The sequence below is a fragment of the Balaenoptera acutorostrata genome, chromosome 16 (genome assembly GCF_949987535.1).
Source record: "Balaenoptera acutorostrata chromosome 16, mBalAcu1.1, whole genome shotgun sequence".
NCBI lineage: Eukaryota > Metazoa > Chordata > Mammalia > Artiodactyla > Balaenopteridae > Balaenoptera > Balaenoptera acutorostrata.
The window spans coordinates 6,743,425-6,762,378 of NC_080079.1; the positions used below are offsets into that span (position 1 = coordinate 6,743,425).

At 39.9% G+C, this 18,954-nt stretch overlaps 2 protein-coding genes across 23 annotated transcripts in view; one reads left to right on the forward strand and one right to left on the reverse strand.

Moving 5' to 3' along the window:
• Positions 1-12,117, reverse strand: part of EDRF1 (erythroid differentiation regulatory factor 1) — a 39,739-nt gene extending 27,622 nt beyond the window's left edge. For 2 of the 4 annotated variants that reach the window (XM_057530969.1, XM_057530968.1), the window contains exons 1-11: positions 11,891-12,117; positions 10,695-10,903; positions 8,622-8,688; positions 7,837-7,962; positions 6,612-6,736; positions 6,214-6,370; positions 3,259-3,360; positions 2,870-2,991; positions 2,050-2,161; positions 252-399; positions 50-158 (exon numbers count right to left, since the gene is read on the reverse strand). In XM_057530969.1, the coding sequence (XP_057386952.1) occupies positions 50-158; positions 252-399; positions 2,050-2,161; positions 2,870-2,991; positions 3,259-3,360; positions 6,214-6,370; positions 6,612-6,736; positions 7,837-7,962; positions 8,622-8,688; positions 10,695-10,903; positions 11,891-11,998 (1,385 nt within the window). In that variant the 5' untranslated portion in view covers positions 11,999-12,117. Of the gene's footprint in view, positions 1-49; positions 159-251; positions 400-2,049; positions 2,162-2,869; positions 2,992-3,258; positions 3,361-6,213; positions 6,371-6,611; positions 6,737-7,836; positions 7,963-8,621; positions 8,689-9,667; positions 10,671-10,694; positions 10,904-11,890 lie in introns of those variants that run through there. The other 2 variants (XM_057530971.1, XM_057530972.1) reach the window with 2 other exon arrangements.
• Positions 12,118-12,292: 175 nt separating this feature from the next.
• TEX36 (testis expressed 36) overlaps positions 12,293-18,954 on the forward strand; it is a 50,371-nt gene continuing 43,709 nt past the window's right edge. For 4 of the 19 annotated variants that reach the window (XM_057531330.1, XM_007173285.2, XM_057531332.1 and 1 more), the window contains exons 1-4: positions 12,293-12,527; positions 13,896-14,046; positions 14,601-14,768; positions 16,695-16,763. The gene's annotated coding sequence lies outside the window, so the exon portion shown is untranslated. Of the gene's footprint in view, positions 12,528-13,858; positions 14,047-14,600; positions 14,769-16,694; positions 16,764-18,954 lie in introns of all 19 variants that reach the window. The other 15 variants (XR_009005711.1, XR_009005712.1, XR_009005705.1 and 12 more) reach the window with 15 other exon arrangements.

Consider the following 18,954-nt stretch of genomic DNA (forward strand, 5'->3'; position numbering starts at 1 on the left):
AAATTGTAAGTAAGGCTAATTCTTCATCTTAACTTCTTAAAGCACTCACTTATATAAGAGAATAGCCACTGGCATTGTGAATGGATTTTGGTATTTGTCTTCAGTTTCTTCACAAAGAGTAGTGAGATCATAGAGCTTCACTATATCACTGCCACTTGCTGGGAAAAAACCAAAAAAACAAAAAAACCAAATAAACCTCACTTTACAGTTGCCACTCAAATCAATTACTATTCATTCAAGAATTAGTTTACCTTTAAATAGCCAATAGGTATGTCCTTCTTTGGTACAATTAGATTTCAAAAATGATAAAATATTCTGTGCAATATCTTTTATGACTTTAGTAGAAAAATTAGAGTTTTCCAAATTGGGAATCTCTTCTGTCTTTATCATTTCATACTTCTGTAAAACAGATAGAACATAGTTTAAGAGAAAACCTACACAGCAACACTTCTCTTATTAAAAAGTGACCAGGGCTTCCCTGGTGGCGCAGTGGTTGAGAATCTGCCTGCTAATGCAGGGGACACGGGTTCGAGCCCTGGTCTGGGAAGATCCCACATGCCACGGAGCAGCTGGGCCCGTGAGCCACAATTGCTGAGCCTGCGCGTCTGGAGCCTGTGCCCCGCGACGGGAGGGGCCGCGATAGAGAAAGGCCCGCGCACCGCGATGAAGAGCGGTCCCCGCACCGCGATGAAGAGTGGCCCCCGCTTGCCGCAACTGGAGAAAGCCCTCGCACGAACCGAAGACCCAACACAGCCAAAAATAAATAAATAAATAAATAAATAAATAAGAAAATCCTTAAAAAAAAAAAAAAAGTGACCAAATATACAAATCCCACAACTAGAGACCTACGCAGCATGAGAGTTTAAGGCACTGGTTTTTGGTCTTTTTTCTGCCCTGATACTCCAAAGAAATCTGACCCATCCCTGCCAGCAATGTGGTGGTTTACCACAGGGATAATTCTCAAGGGGGAGTCATCACCAGATTTTGAAGCACACACTTAGGCAGGATCTCATTTCTGTCCTAACCATGGAACAAGTCACGCTCTACACTTTCTTCTATTCTACCCTAATGGTTTTCAACTGGGAAGGTGGTAAATGAAGGCAGACTTCGCCCAGTAAGCTTTCTCAAAATATGTATTTCTGGCTTTTTCTTTCCCCTGACACTATAGTCATCTGGGCGGTGTCTCCAGTATATCCTCTTTTCCCCTTGAGCTATGGACTCTATTCCTTTACAGAAATGGAGCATGGAGCGTGGAGGCAACAGTTAGAGTAAAGGCTGCAAGGCTATTACTATCATGATTTTTAAAGCGCCTCTGTAGCTTTAGCTTGTCTTCTGCTTACACTTCCCTAAAGGCCTCTTACCATATTTTCTGAAGTACTCTAAGACTAGAAACTACAAATCAGCTGGAAAACCGAGCACATCAAAACAGAAGTGATCTCACCCTTCTCCGATCATCCAGACTGCTCTGTGCACTACACTTTGAATCCTTCACCCACTGTCTCCAATTTTTCTCTTTGCGCATTCTTATTTCCCATTAGGTTAAACCGTTCTGAGTAGTGACCAAACCTTATCGTTTTTCCTCCAACATTTCTGATGGGGACAAAGTCCCTCATAAATAGAATATGCTCAATAACAATTTGCTATATAAACTATTTACTTTTATGCAATGCTGGGGCCTTTCCTTAAAACTTTGCATAAACTGAGTAGGTATTTGTATACTGACTAAACACCTCCACTGTTTAGACACTTTCAGGTAATTACTATGGGTGCCTGGCATTAAAATTACAGTTCTCTGGCTACAAATATAGCTTTTAGTACTGTATTATGACCTGCCCACAAATTACCTGTAAAATTAGACTCCTATAATATCTAGAATTCTGATATCACCAACTCAAACGTGAAAACACTCAAATTTGAGTTTATCCATAGCTATCTTCCTTGCCAAAATACACCTTAGTATTTAAGAGCCTTAAAAACTTTAGTGAGGTACTTTCTGCTCCAATCTGTATTTGAGACATTATTTTAAAAGTCACACTGTATCTATCTTACCTGTACAATTCCATTTACATGAAAACACATGACAAGCTCTGGTACATTGCATATCAAGTTGTCCAACCAATAGTCGATTCCAGTTAGCACATTAATTGGTTTGTTGTTATCCCTAAAAATACACATTTCTAGCGTTATTTGATTTAATTAAGCTGTTCCATAATCAATCATCTGAGACTTATCTCCCCCATTAAAATATTTTAATCTATTCTCCCTAGTTGGAGAATGCCATTTATGCTTTCTCTTCTGATGAGACACGCACATGTAGCTTATGTGGTGTGTTGTACTTAACATCCTTCCACAAGCTTTTCTTGGACTTCTAATGGGTGTCCGTAAGAGTTTTCAGCAAGAATAGGAGGAACTATGAGAGCGGATGACCGGGAGCCTACTGCACGCTCTTCACACAACCTGAAGTGAAAGACTGACCAGCGTGCACCACAGTGCCCAAGTCAGAATTCACACGGACTAGTACGAACACATACACCTGGAACATTAAACAAATGCTCACAATTAGTTAACAGAAAGCTGGGAGACCATCTCCTTGACTAGTTAAATAAACTACATTATATTCTCACAAGCTGTAGATTCAGACTTAAGACTAGGTCAGCACAGCAGATCTCTGACTCCACTCACTGAGGACTAGAATGAAAAGCCAGCCAGAGGGCTTTCAGCATTTGCCAAAACACTCCTTCCTTACTGCAGCCATTTCAACTGGTGGGGCAAGGAGGGAAGTGAAAAAAAACTAAAAAGGAAACGATGCTGGAATGGAGAGGTGAAAGCAGATGGAAGGCTGATTCTAAAGGGACACAAGCCTGGTTACCTGAGACGTAGGCTGACTGCTGGATATCTGCCTCCTCCAAATATAGGCATGTTGGAGCCAACTAGCATATGTATGTCTTCAAACGTCCATAAAATATTCCGAGCAAAATCATTTTTAAGACCCTGTGATTTAAAATCAAATAGAAAGGTTATATAATAAACAGGAGATCAGTAATCTCCCCCCATGATCCACAGAAAGACTAGAAAAAGGAAAAGACAAGGGAGACAAGGTAAATTAAAGCCACAGAGCTCTAAGATCACAGAGATGCTTAGAAAGAGATTCAGGATCAAGTGGATTTCTTCCCCTATGAATCCAATTTAGACTAGTTTTTAAGTGACGAAGTAGACTCGGGATTAGGTGTCTCACCTTGGACACCACGAAAAGCGTACCTGACTGTTCTCCCCGTCATTGAATAAAGTAGTCAGGGTTTGTTCTTTAGGTGCTGAGGCCACATGCCCCACTATGTATGAGGGTTCAAGAGGCTCACCTCCCTGTGAAAAGTGCAAGGATAAGGAGTGATTCTGCTGCCGTAATTACTTTAAAATGGCCTACTGTTAAAGAGTATCACCTAAACATTCAAAGTGTACACCTCAAATCTACTCTTGTAAATCAGGGCTAATACAAATCATTAACTCTCATCACTGGGTGACATACTTCAGCTCCTAATTATCGGTTACTATAATAAGCTAATCACATTTAGATCTTATTCAAGTAACAATGAAAGATTATTTTAAGCTTTCCAAGCTTTCTTTCCTCTTTTTTTGGGTGAATCAGAATAGCACTGCTCTTTCAGCATACCCCGTCCCTACTGGATTAAAAAATTCCTAAGAAACCTCAGCCATATTTTTGAGACACTGGTCATCAGAACAGCCTCCAGTTTCACATTTCCTAGTGTGTGTTTCACAGAAGTCTAGTCGCTGGGTGAAAAATTTCTAGAGCCAGGTTTGAAAAACACTGCTTACCAAGGATTTGCTTTTGGAGAGTAACAATTCTTATTACCATTAAAAAGCCCCTAAGAGGTCCTGCACTGGAAAACCTACTTCGCCTCTGTATAAGCCAATGTCCTCACATTTATTTGATCTCATAACACTTTCTTATTCTTATTAGATTCTGTGGAATATATTTTGAAAACACATAGGAAGAGGAATCTTTGACATGGGTAAATGCAGTCCACCACTCAACTTTCCAACCATAAGGGCAGTTGCCATTAAAAAACATTACTTTAAACCAAGATGAGCATGCATATGTGCATGCACACGTGAGCATGTGTGTGCGTTGCTTATTCCTATGTGTGTGCTAACAGGCCTAGCACCCGCCTGCAAAGTACGTATAACTGCAAGCATGGGGGGGTAATCTCCAGTGCTTCTGCCATGTCTTGTCTTCTTCTCAAAGGGTCCTTAAAGGGTTTCAAACATTTATTATACTGTTTATTTACACAGACAAGTTATCAACCCCCAAAACTGTATTTGCCAGGTAGCTGCTTTAGTGGGAGTTCGGGCTCTAGGTTATAATGTCCTCGATAAAGGTCTGGCTCCACGGCCATACCACAGAGACCTACTTAAACTCTGTTACTGCCTAACACAGGCCTCAAACTAGCCGTTTCAGTGTTGGGAGCAAGAATTCGTGAGGTGATAGCTTACGAACAAAAATAAATCTCTAAATGTTGAAATTTAAAGATTTAAATATGTTATAAAAAGTATTCTGTAAAAGATTATTTTTAGGCAGGGTAGCTCTACTTAGGAATACGCCATTGCTAAGACAACCCGACTGCTTACAGGGCCCTTCTAAATGTGTGGAATACATGGGCACACTGGAGTAATGCTGTGAGAACAGGCCTCTGAAGTCAGAAATATCAGGGTTCAAACCCTAGCTGGAACTTCATCAGCTCTGTGGCCACAGACAAACATCTACTTTTTATGAGCTTTATTTACTTATTTGTAAAATGATACCATCAACACAATACATATGCAGCTCCAAGGATGAAACAAATTTATACGCCACACGTGGAGTAAAGTACATGGCCTAAGAGGCATTAAGTAGATTCCAGTTCACTTCCTCCACATGCAGGTCTGCAGATTCTCAAAAGCCTCCAAGGTTTTTCATAGTAACCCTTAAAGGACAGATGATAAGGCTCATAAAGGAGGAAATGGGTGGTCGAACACTAGTATTTCTATTATGTGGTCTTTTTATAATGTGTGTGTTTTGAAGTCAAGGAATACTAAGTAATTTTTTAGAAACTCCTTTAGTGAAGTACAATCACATATAGGAAAGTACATAAAACAAATAATACAGAATATAGTATAATGACTAATTAGAAAGCAAATTACCTATGTAACCACTACCCAAGTCATGACATGGGACCCTCCTAGCACCCAGCACCCACGTCCCTTCTCATTTAGGTAACATACCCACCTCCTACAGTTATCACTATATGGACAGGCACGGTAATTACTCCCTTCCTTTTCCTTAGTTTTCCCAACTTTGGAAAAAAATTAAGGTCACTACATAGTTTAATGACGCATCTCTATCTGAAAACCTACTAAAACTAAAATCAAGTTAAAGCTATTTGTCCCCTATAACCTTATAAGGTGTGACGATAGATAGTACCTGGACAAATGCTGAATGTTCAACGTGTGAGAATACACAGCAAGAGGAAAAACACAATTTACCAAGTTAAAGATCTTATTTTTACCTTCCTCAAGCTTGTCAATATATTTTCCTAAAAATAAACATGCACAATTTACATCTACGGAGTTATTTTTATTCTTTGATAGACACAATAAGGACAAAAACAAATGAACAATAAGAACCAAGAATATAAGAGACAAAAGAGGTAACAGTCTACTCTCTCTTCCTTTCTAAAAGCTTTATAACATTAATGTAGCTTAAGTCTTAACAACTTCATCTAGAAAATCTGCAGGGCTATTTCAGGCCTAACAATCTGACTAAAAGTTAAGGCAGAAGATCAGTATTTAAATTACAAACAGGCCTGTGAGTCTCAATATCTGATAGGCATTTAATATTTCTACAGTTTAAATATACCGTTATCTCCTTATGACTTTAAGGAGATAATCAGTATCGATAAAAATATTGATAAGCTATCTTAAATGTGATAAAAACTTTTAAATGCTTTTGAATTATTTCTTAAAAAACATCACATCTAGCCATTCACGACAGCCCTTGTAAATTCCATATTGAAAAACTAAAAAAAGTACTTTTTGTAACTGTGAAGACATAAATTGATGGAATATTTTTCACTCCGATTCGTCTATTTTTATTAACAGAATAACTGATTTTGTCTCCTTAGATGAGCTTGCTGAATTAGCATCTAGGTACTAACTAACCTGGCTAGAAGCACCGGGGTCTTCAGAGACTGAAGAAGGCATTTCAAAGGGGGCGGGCCAGGAAGCCCCACCCGAATCGTTTGTCTGATCTGCGCTGGACGATTCCTGCTGTTCTGTGGCAGATGGGACAGGCTGAGCAGCTCCATCACCGTTGATACTGGCCAAATCAGAAAGAAAAAATACCACACTGTTACTGAAGTTAACTTTATGTAACAGGCCACCGGTTTTTAAAAACCAGATTCTATAATCAAGCACAAATCTCGTTAAAAAAGCAATATAGGGCAAATGTCAACAATAATAGCAGCAAAACTTAAATTACTTTTCCTGGCTTCAAATTACGTTTTAGATCAGAATTTCATTTTTCCTCTTAAGATAAAAATAAACAAGTAGCCAAGTACCTGTAATATAAAAACTTCGAAAGAATAGCCTTCTGATACCAGTGTTCTTTGCTTTTTTTCTTCCTCTGCCACTTCTGATCAATAAGTCTTTGATAAAACTCTTTTAACCACGTCCAATCACCAGTCTGAATAACATAAGAAATTGATAAATAGAACAAACATAAGAAACTGATAAATTAACCAAGCTTGCCGTCAAAACAATTCGTTACCTATTGCCCTCTTATAGGAAATACTTTTTTTAAAATACCGCTTCATAAACCTACACTCGTAAAACATTTACCTTTCTAGACTCAGTCCCTATCACCGCTTTTAGGAAATCTCCCTGTCTTCCTCCTCTCCTTAAGCCAGACAAGGAGAGGTGACTCTTCTCTATAACATGTTCTTCAGTGCCTGGAATCAGTCCCACTATGCACACTGCATTAAAATTATCTGTGTGTTTATAACCCCCAAATTATAAGCCGTTAGGAAGCAAGTACTGTGATTCTCAAGATCCTGCCCAGGGGCTGACACATACAGACTGAACTGAACTGTGGTCTTTTCAAATGGAAAAACATTTATTTTAAACGTCAATTTAAATCACTGTAACTTATTTTCCTATATCAAAGCACTGCAGGAATATTCTTTAAAGAGTAGACTACGGGAGTGGCAAGACCATGAACTATTTGCAACCATGAACTATTTGTAATGACAAGGTAAATACAGAAGTACCGAGTAAGCTTTCAGAAACTGCAATATTATTATATTATTATACTTTACAAAATAACGGGGGGAATAGTCATTCACCACATACAGTTTGAGAAGCTCTACTTGAAGAGAACCAATTAATTCTAATATAACTATATATTCATAGGAATAATTTTTTAAACATTTTTCACATTTCCTGGCAGCCATGTTTCATGAAAATGTCTTTAATGGAGACATCAAAGGATTTTTCAAAAATTTAACCAGTCCCTTAAATTTCAGATTTTTCACAACTTTCTTCATTTACTTCACCCTTTTCCTTGCAAGAATCCTGGCTGTTGGTTTCAATGAAGTTAAGTTTCTTCACCGTTCTCTTTTCTATTTTTTCTTTATTAAAGCTTTTTCATCTTCAGTGAAACTTTTCACTTCTTGGTTGAAGTACTCAACCACGTTTCAACTCTGGCCTTTCTTTGAAACAAAATCACATTTCTAGTTCCCTTAAGTTGTTAAAATAGTGTTTTTCTTGTTATTTTTCAAGTATTACCTGAGATGATCTCATAAATAGTTCTTGAATATCTAACTCGTCTAATAAGAGAGTCCTTCCTATGCGGTGCACTGCCATGCTCACGTGCGATTTGCTGTAGGGAATCTTCAGGAGCTTTTTTATGTTCTTGAAAAAAATCAAGAGGAAAAAACAATTTAGAAAGACCTTTGTAGTGTGATCTGGAATCTTTCAAATTTTAACTTCACTCAACTTTAAAGCATAATAAACCTTATTTCCTTAAGGTCATACAAACTGTATTTTACACAAAGAGCTACTTATAAACACATAGAAGACAGAGCTTTAGAACCAGAATCACCTACACTTTACCAGTCACCCTGTGTTAATGTAAATGACAGTCAAAGATTTATTTGTACACGATGGAATTTCATAAAGTATGTACAGGTCACACTGTTGCACTGACCCAGGCTTTTAGCATCTCAGATAAAATTGGCCAACTAAGGATCAATAGATTTTACCAGAAGTATCGCATCTAATTCCCAACTAGTAACATTACATAACCCAACATTATAATTGCTATCATCAAAACTGCTATCATTAAAACACAACCATCAATACTAATATTAATTACCACTGCCACTATTTGGGGGGTTGCTCCCTCCTCTTTGAGGAAAGATGCAGTGAACAGTGTTACTTTAATAAAAAAGGTATTCAATAATCAGATAGTTGTAGCTTATGTCATCACTAATTTTCCAAGACTGCAGACAAAGCAGGTTATAAATCCCCAGCACAAACATCCCAACTACATTTGCAATAAGGACACTTACTTCAGAGTCAGAGACAACATCCACATCATTTCCCACTGAATCAATAAAGTCGTATGCCATCCCAAAGCTGAAGGAGAAAACAAAGGCCACAAAAATCACGTTCATGGCGGTGCAGGTATTGTTTATAATAGAATACTATATTTCATCGCTTCTTGGATACACATTTTTCACATTCTAACACCTCCGAAATCAGTATGCCTATCACCATTACAGTTGGCTAGTTTTTCCTTCTTAATGGTACATAAAATAATGGCATCACTTAACAGACATAGAAAACAGACTTGTGGTTCCGATGGGGGAGGGGGGTGGGGGAGGAATAGATTGGGAGTTTGGGATTAGCAGATGCAAACTATTATATATAGAATGGATAAACAACAAGTTCCTACTGTAGAGCACAGGAACTATATTCAATATCCTGTGATAAACCACAATGAAAAAGAATATGTACATATGTGTGTGTATGTGTGTGTGTGTGTGTGTATATATATATATATATATATATATATAAAACTGAATCACTCTCCTGTACACCAGAAACTAACACAACATTGTAAATCAACTATAGTTCAAGAAAAAATAAATTAAAATGGGGTGACTTAAAAATCAATGGCATCTTGGATTTTATAAAAGATAGTAATAACAGAATAGTAATAGAAGCAATTAATAATAAATATTTAGAATAAAAACAATTAACAATTATTTTTATTTTTGTAGTCATGAAGTCTAAAAAATATCCAATAGAAAACAGTCAGTTCGAGTTATTATTCTTTTTAGGTGGGGAGATGAGAAAAATAGCAACAGAAACATTTATCAGAATTTTAGTCTCTGGGATTATGTTCCCAGTGATATACACTACTACCCCTTTAAAAAGTATATGAGAAAAAAATGCACATGAAACCAATTCAACCAGAAAGAGAAAAAACAGCTAACTGAGCACCCAACTTGTGCCAGGTACCACATGAGGCACATCTATAATCTGCAAGCCTGAAAGGCAGCTGATGTCACCATTTTTCAGTTAGTAGGTGGCAGAGAGTCAAGATACTTACTTAGGACTGCCTCACTTCAAAGCATGCTGATGATTTACCATGTGGTCTAGGCAAGTTACTTAACCTTTCCAAGCTTCAGTTTTCCGCAGGAAAGTTAGTTAACAGTACCAAACTCAAAGGGTTGTTGTGCGAATGAAATGAGATAAACATATAAAGTACTCAGCACAGTGTCTGTACACAGTCAATATAATTATCATTTAAATCACTTTATAACATTGAATTCTCTTGACCTATAATTTATTAAGCCATTCTTCTAAAAGAAGATATGCAGACTATTTCCAATTTTTTTTTTGCTAGTATAAATAATGCTACAAACAAGCAACATTTTACAAATATAACTTTTACTTTCTGAGTCATTAGGATAATTTCCAAACTACTGGCACATAAGGTACTAGTGTATTTATGGCTCTTGCTATATGTTATGCAGAAATATTTTAGGTTCAATCGCTGAGAGGAAAAAAGAGAACCCCATACATTAAACGGTCTACAAGAATATGGACATCAGTACATTTTTCTCTGTAAGACCCAGGCCACTCTCTCAACTTTAAATACCACCAGCAAGTGTCAAAGTCAAGGGTGTACATCACTCGACATGCTGTGTTTTTACATCACTGCTTTTTCAGCCCAGATGATCCACCACCATTTAATGAAAAATTCCACAGGACAGGTTAGGCAGTGTTAAGGGTTTTCCTCATCATGTGCCACCCTGATTCTCTGCATTCACATATTGAAAAGGTATGTAAATCGGCTAAAATTAAAATAGCTGATGGAATTTTAGTGGTCAAAACTCATCTTTGTTAATAACATGATGCAGACTTGAAAGAAGCACATGCGATTGATATCTTCATATTTTAACAGAGTCCTATTATCAGGGGGAAAAAGGACATTGAAAGTCAAATATAATCTTTTACCAAAGTGAAATCTTGGCACGTTGATGAGCATTACAAATTAAACTGAACAGCAAGTATTAAGAGTTTTAAGGTGGAGGGTTGAGGGACAGGTAAAAATGCCATCAGTTAATATTTACCTTGAAAATGGCTTGCTTTTCCTACTGTTGCCAAGAATGGTAGTTCCTGCTGGTCCTAGCTTGGCACTCTCTCGTAACCAGTTGGCAGGTGGGAGTTTCAAGTCTGTTTTCTCTTGGAGGCGTGCAAATGCTGTCCGAGGAGGGGCAGAAGAGTATTTCACCACAGCGCGGCTCTTCACTTCATTGCCTCCAAGAAATAAAGCTGATCCCTGATTAAAATATTAAATGAAATTTTAACGTACACTACTAGGAATAAAAAAACCCCACCTTAATAATAATAATAAAAACCCTACCACATCAGGCTTACAAGAACATATACTACGTGTTACTAACAGCAGTTAATAAATGTGAGCGTAAATGTGTACCATTTACTTAGCTCTTTTTCACATAATTTCAAAGAAAAAAAGGTGAGTCAAGGAGTGTGATGAGTACGGTTATTAGCTAGGAAACAGGCCAAACGAACTATCTTTTAAAACATTCATAAGAAAGTGTAGAAGCAGAAACCAAGGAGTCAAGAGTAGCACGTTAACTAAGCGCAAAATTTAATAAAACCTCTGTTCAATATTAAAGATGTATTTCAATTTCAATAACACACGTCATTTAGAAAGTTTGTGGTGAGATATCTGGGCCTTTTTTGTTTTTAAGTAAGCGTTTAGAAACTGATTAGTCAGTTTACGACACACATACTCTGAATGTCTAACTTCATAGCAAGTCCCTGGGGGGGTGCGCACAGATTTCACTTGCACACCCCCAAGAAAGCTCAGGGTCTAAGTTAACTCTTCCAACCTTCCTTCACGCAGCCCCGCTTCGGCCTGGCAAACACTTTGCGCCCTTCTAACATTAATTAGCTCAGTGCCATCTCGGTGAGCTCGCTCTCTTCTCCCTTCAGCTCCGCAAGGCGGTGCCGACTTGGGAACCACATATTTACACGTACGCTCCTTGAGAGCGGAGGTCGTGTCTAACTCACCTGTCGGTTATCATCGACTGGGAAGCCAGGACTGCTTTTGATACGAATGACCTGCAAGTACATGCCTGAGTACTCACCGACAGGCACACGGACTTCCACTCCGTTTGGGGGGCCGTCGGGTAGGCGTGGAGAAGGCGCCATTAGCCGCCGGGAACCGTGACATCCCTCCCGGGACAAGCGGGCCCGCAGCCCACGGAGCCCTGCAGGTCCCGCCCCACCGCCGACTCACCTGTGCTGAAGGTTCCTCGGACTCTCCTTGGGACAAGAGGCTGAGCCCTCCCCGAGCAGCGGTCCCGGCCGGCGGAGCCTCGGTCCCGGCCTCTTTAGAGTCCCCCATCACCTCGGTCCAGGTGAGGCGAGGCAAGGCCAGGCGAGGCTCGACCAGAGAAGCCGTCGCAGAGAGCCGGGCCCAGAGGCGTCGCTGCCCAGCAGAGCAGGCGCCAGATACGCCCCGCACTTCCGGCCTCTGACAGGAAGAACTGGCGCGGACGCGTTCAAATCTCGCGACGTTTGCTCCAGAGGCCCGGCCCCGCCTCCCCCCCCGGTAGAGACCAGCTTCGCGGCGGGGGCGGGAACTGTCGTGCGCCGATGAAAGAGGGAAACTACCTCTCGCGTTATCTGACTCCCAGGCTCCACCCCTTGCACGCCGGTCTTTGTTGGCCAACAGTCCTCGGGACTTGGGCTTTGGGCGGAGTCAAAGCCTTAGAGGTCATCTCTGCGTGGGCGGGGAAGAGAGGCTGTAGGTGTAACCAGCGGCTCCCGGCACGTAAAGTTGTGAAGTGTCAGCACTCTTCCAGCCCCAGCTTTCAGTGCCCCCTCGGTTTGCAGGCGGGCTCACAGGCCCAGGAAGGGAAAGACATGCCCAGGTGAGGGGCCGTCCAGACTCAAGCCAGCCGGGCCTCGGCGTCCTGTCCGCTCATCGCAGTGCGTGCATGGGCCTCGCGGTCCCGAGTGTAGGAGCGGCGGGGCTCCGCGGGGAGAGGAGGCCCTCCGCCTTTGCTGAAGGGATGGATTTCAGAGGAGACGGCACCCCCAGAGGTGCAGAGTTTGCTGCTTAGTGACGCCTGGAGCATCTACGGAGAGCCCCGTATTTGTCGGGCCCCAGGGAACTAGCAGAGGGCATTCCGGTGGTCCAGGGACTTCTCGAGCGTTAAAGGGCTCAGGAAACACCTGGGGATCTAGTTGACATGCAGATTTTGATTCAGTTGGTCTGAGAGGGGCCTGAGATTCTGCATCTCTACCAGACCCCCAGGAGATGATGCCAGTGCTTTGAGTAGCAAAGAGGTAGAGAAATAGCCAAGGCCGCCTTAAAGCTTCGAAGGTGCTAGGCTCTTATCCTCTGAGCCGAAACCCAGTATCGTATCGTTCCATGCAGCCACAGCCTTCATAAAACTGTTTTGTTACGCAGTAAAATATTGAAAGTTTCTTGAAAAATTAGTTTTGCCTTTGCAATTATTTGGCTGTCTCAATTCGTAATTTACATCAGGTGCTGATAATACACTAATTATCTCCAGATTTAGAAGTCCTTGTAACTTAGCAAACTCAATTTACAAATTGTTTTCAATTGTAACAAACATTTTTATGATTTATATTTAACAGTGAATTTAATACCATAGTATATTTTGTAGCACTTAAATCAACATGTATTGGTTTTGATATCTATAATTTTCTGTTTATATTTTGCAGTTAATTCTTTTTCGTTTTTTGCAAGTAACACATTGTTATTTTACATTATAGTAAAAAGTTGAACACAACTTAAAGGTCTAAGGACATTAGGAGGATGGTTAAGTCTACTTTTGGTACATAATACCATTAACTTGTGCAACTATTATCAATAAATTGTTTTTCAAGAATATTCAAGAACATTTAAATTGCACATTGTATGGTACTGTAAGTGTACCTGTACTGTAAGATCGTGCGTGATGTTGTGATAAAAAAAAAATTTAAAGCAAACCTATGATAAGATCTTAATTTCACAGACGTTTATTTCTGTGTCAATGTCCATAAAAACATATCTACGGGGTAAAATGAAATGATTTAAAATTTATTCTTTAAAGCTTCATTTTCCTATTTTTCTTTCTGATTATGCATTATTTTATAGTAAAATGTCATTTTATTAAGCTTTTATACATATATAATTTAGCTTCTAATGATCTTTGAATTCTGTTGTTTTATTGTATAATTCTGTGTTTGCAAGAAGGGATTTCCTGACGTAGCAGTGATTCTTTCTTCAGGACTCATATATACTGCAGGCCGCTTGAGAAGTAAGTGCCTGAACCCTTGTTGATAAATGCTTAGGGAGAAAATGTGCTGGAAACAGCCTGTGAAAAGGCAGCGAGAAGAATGAAACACAGAGAGCCAGGAACGCAGCACAGAAAAAGAGAGGTCAGTGGCCGAGGGGACCATGAGAGCAGGCGTTGGGCTGGGGGAACCAGGGACGCCCAGGAACTGTTTGTGGAAGGAAACCTGAGGAGGGACCAGATATCCTGGGGCCTCTCACAGGGCAGGACTAGAGAGATTTAGGTAGTGAAGGAGGATGGTCCCTGATGGCAGGAGAAACTGAGCACATCTGAATTACACAAAGTTGACACATTCTTCTAGCTCTAAGTGCTTATTAATTTTTTTCTTTTCCCTCTTCAAAAACGTTTATGTGCTCTGGGTTTAAGTTAATATCATTGTTTTTAATGTCTGTGATTGAAATATAATGTGGGAAAACATGGGTCATTACTTCCAGAACTTCACATTTTAAGACACTTATTTATGTTCATTTTTATATTTTTCCAGTGTCTGCCTTCCCCTCCTTCCCTGCCCCCCAGCTCCCAGCCCCTAGCCCCCGTCAAGGTGTACTGCATCATCTGTGGCCTGCTCTGCCCTGCAGGGGCAGTTATCCTGGATCTTGTAACCAATCAGTGCTCTCACGTGTTTACCTGTCTCCCCAGTGCCTGATGCCATCACCACTAAAGAGATGTTTGCTGAATGAATGAACTGCTTATAGTTTGCTGCTTCAACAAGTTGTCCCATAACCTGTGTCTGCTGGTGCTTTTCCTTTGCCTAGAATACCTTTCCCTTCCTCATCTGGCTCATTCCTAAAGACTCATCTGTCACAGGTATCATCCCTAAAAAGTCTCTCCTGACACCTCCCTCTCCTTACCCCATAGGGTCCCTTTCTTTGTTCCCAAAACTTGTATGTAGCTTTTTCCTGCACTTGACCCCTTATAGAAAAATTACTTACTTGTATCTACCTCCCTTGCTGACTGTGAGCTCCTCAAGGGCTAATGTTCTGTCTGATCATCTGTTTTACCGACGCCAGAGCAGCACCAGCCCACAGAACTGTTTTAGCCCTTAGGCTAATGCAGGTAAAATGACGGGTGCCAACAGGCTTTTAAAATGCTTATCAAAATGTTCGAGACATAAAAACAATGTTGTTGGCCCCAAGATATACATATTTTTAATCTTGCAAAATGAAAGCTAAAATGTTTAATGAAGTAGCTACAAACTTTGCAGTGTCAATGTCATTAATTATTAAAGTTAGTATTCACACAGTTTGTTCCATTCTAAAACAATTTGTATGTTAGATTTTCTCTGCTTATAAAAATCCTCCCAGCACCCAAGATGATTTCAGAGAAATGCCAATCAAAAATTCATTTAGTTACTCGTAGCACACAGTACTTTCCAAAGCAAAATTCGAAATCTTTTCTAAAACTTTTACAGTTGCATGTAAGGCAGATATGCTTAGGGCCCTTGGAATTCCTGAACAGCCCCGCCTGCAGAGAGGGAAACTTCAGGGAGCACTTAGACTGAGGCTTGGGCCCTTCGGTCTGTTTGCCACCGTCCCCTCCATGACCTAGTGTCTTATACCTACTCAGCCTCGCTTGTGTACTTTGCCTGCTGGTTACTGAAAGTCCCTGGTTTTCTGATTCCTGGTCCTGGACTTTGAGCTGGAAGAGAGATTTGAGATTATCTGAGCCAATCCTGTCCCTCTTTAGATGAGAGCAGTGCAGTCCAGAAAGGAGGATAGACTTGACCTGTTGAATATCGTGCAAAGGTAGTTTACATAGCAAAGGCAGGACTGGTACCCAGGTCCCGGAGTACTAGTTAGTACACTTAGTCTTTAAAACAGTCAAATTGCAAACACTGGCCAGTGGAACTTTAATTTGCTTCTGAATCACCTGAGGAACTTGTTAAGCGAGCAAATTCTCTAACCACCTCCAGATGCTAAGTCAGTATTGCTAGGCCAGTGCTGGGGAATCTGCGTTTTTAGTGAGTTACTAGTGTCTGACCGCCTTGGCCTGCAGACCACAACTTAGAACAGTGATCTCCAAGGATTATCCCCTGGGGTGCAGGAAGAACTGTGGCTTCTGTTTTGTTTTGTGTTTTAATCTGGAAAGTAAAGGCAAAATTAAGCCTTACTAATGCTTAACATACAGGTTGACACAGGTGCCCTTCCTTGGGCCATGGTCAGCTGGTGTATCAGTCCAGTATGATTGGGTTATGCAGCCAAAACAAATGATTCCCAGATGTCAGTGACTTAAATTAGGGATGCCAAGTAAAATAAATAAATTTAAGATAAACAGAAAAAATTGGGGGTAAGAATTTCCAAATATTTAGTAGCAGTATGTCACATGTGACATTTGGGACAGACTTTCACTGGTCCAGGTAATTTTTACTCTAGAACCCAGGTTGATGAAGCAACCTGCATCTGGAACTAGTAGGGGTGGTGGGCAACAAAGAGATTGGTGAACCGTAAACTAGCTCCTAAAGCTCCTGCTCAGAAGTGACAAACACACTACCTCTCACTTTTTTTGGCCAAAATGATACACATGGCCAAGCTTAGCATCCAGGTGGTGGTGAAGACTAATGGTCCCCTAAGGAAGGACATTGGGTGTCTGTGGACCATTATGCAGTCTACCACGGCATATGGTGGCTTGGGTGGGCCACCGAATGCCATCCACAGGGTAAAATATGATGACAAAACAGGACCTTTAGGGACTTCACTGGCGGTCCAGTGATTAAGACTTTGCCTTCCAATGCAGGGGGTGCAAGTTCGATACCTGGTTGGGGAGCTAAGATCCCACGTGCCTCACAGCCAAAAAAACCAAAAGGTAAGACAGAAGCAATATTGTAACAAATTCAATAAAGACTTAAAAAAAAAAAAGACCTTTAGAAGAATCTTTTCAGAGTTTTGTAATAAGATGAGAGGTGACCTTGAAAATCTCATGTACCACACAGATCACAGATCATCTTGTGACAAAGCACTTGAAAGAATTGTCAAGCTTAAAAAATGAGTTACTATATTTTGTTTTACAGAAAGTATTCCACATTTCCTCATCTTTTCTGTGATGACAAGTAGCTGTCATTAGGATGGTGTAGGAGAGAGTTTCACAAAAATAAACAGACTTAATCTGTTCCTTCATGATAACGGTGATGTTTTTAACAATGAGTGAGAAACTCATTGGTTTTCAAAAGAATTGAATCCTTCTCTTCTCAGGAGAGAGCATTTTTGAAAATAGAGGTTTGCAGATCTTTCCAGTGTTACATGATTTTGTTGCTAAAAATGACATGTATCGCTTATATAAAAAAAAAAAAGACAAATGTCCACACAAAACTTAGAAACTGAAATTTCTCACCTCTTTATAAATTTATTTATTTATTTTTGGCTGCGTTGGGTCTTCGTTGCTGCGTGTGGGCTTTCTCTAGTTGCAGTGGGTGGGGGCTACTCTTCATTGGGGTGTGCAGGCTTCTCATTCTGCTGGCTTCTCTTGTGGAACACGGGCTCTAGTCGCACGGGCTTCAGTAGTTGTGGCGCACGGGCTCAGTAGTTGTGGCTCGCGGGCTCTATGGCGCAGGCTCAGTAGTTGTGGCGCATGGGTTTAGTTGCTCCGCGGCATGTGGGATCTTCCCAGGCCAGGGCTCGAACCCGTGTCCCCTGCATTGGCAGGTGGATTCTTAACCACTGTGCCACCAGGAGATCTCCCAGATGGAGAGTTTTTGGATCCACGTCATAATTGTTTTCTTTGATACTGCTAGTTGGCCTACTCAGAACGCCCAGACTGATCTCTTTGTCAGCCTCCAACTGATTTGTTTACCCCCAAAATGTGCGTGTAAGATTCACCATTCCCAGCTGCCAGCAGGGTTTTTCCTCTCCTCTATTTTACACATCCTGTTTTTAATTGTGTTCCATGACAACAGTCAATTGACCTTTCTTCCTCATGTACAAGTAAATGAATTGCATGTAAAACAACTAGCTAAGCATCTCTGAATTATTCCTTGACACCATTTAATTGGTTTATAAAAGGAAGATTGGTGGACTTCAGAGGAGATGGAAATTTAGCCACATTTCATTTAAAACTTTTGCATGATTTGTGGAAACAATTGAAATGAGCAGTTTGACTTGGTAAGCGGTGTGATTCTTCCTAGTTAGTTTACTTATCTTTTGAGATATTTTAAGCAATGACAGCCATTAAAACCAAGTTTTAAAATAAACGGAACTTAGAAGCACACTTCAAATTGTTATATCGCAGAATTTTCAGCCAAGAGTCACAAAAATAAACCTATTTGACCACTTTACTCTCTTTAAAAAAATGCTAGTGAGAGCAGAACTAGTTTGCAATCAACAAATAAAATTAAAATATTTAAAATATTGTTTTAGACTTTAAACATTTTCTACTTTTGTGTTTTTATGCTAATGTATTACTGCTAGTATATTATTTACAAATAAATTAAGATGCATATATTGGGGCTACATGTTCAGAATTTTTTTCAGCTAATAATAGTATATGATAAGAGTTTATAGACCACTGCTTTTTAGAACCAAAAACCACATGCTGGCTACTCTTTAGGTCAAGAACAGTTAGTAAATTAATAATCTATATTTTCCTTTACACTTTAATTTGACCAGAGTAGAAAAATTTTAGAGTATAAGATAATGCAAATCTTGATGTGCAATTTACCAGTGTAATAGCAAGGAACACTCATTTACAATTACAGGATACCTTACATAGTTATTCTTGATAATTATTTAATTGTTGTTCTGTAGACTAATAACATTTAAGCAAAATACTTGAAACTATTTGGAAATCATTTCGACTGCATTTGAACTCAATGCAGATACTTTTCTAGATACACGATGAACTCAAATTCTTTTGCAAGCTATTAGCCTTGACTTTCAGAATTGAACACAGGTGATCGTAGGGGCAGGTTGTCTCTGCTGGGTGTTACTTTCCCAGCAGAAACGTCCTTAGTGTCTTTGTGAGTTTTATCCTCCGAAGCTGATTATTACTCTAAACGAATCTT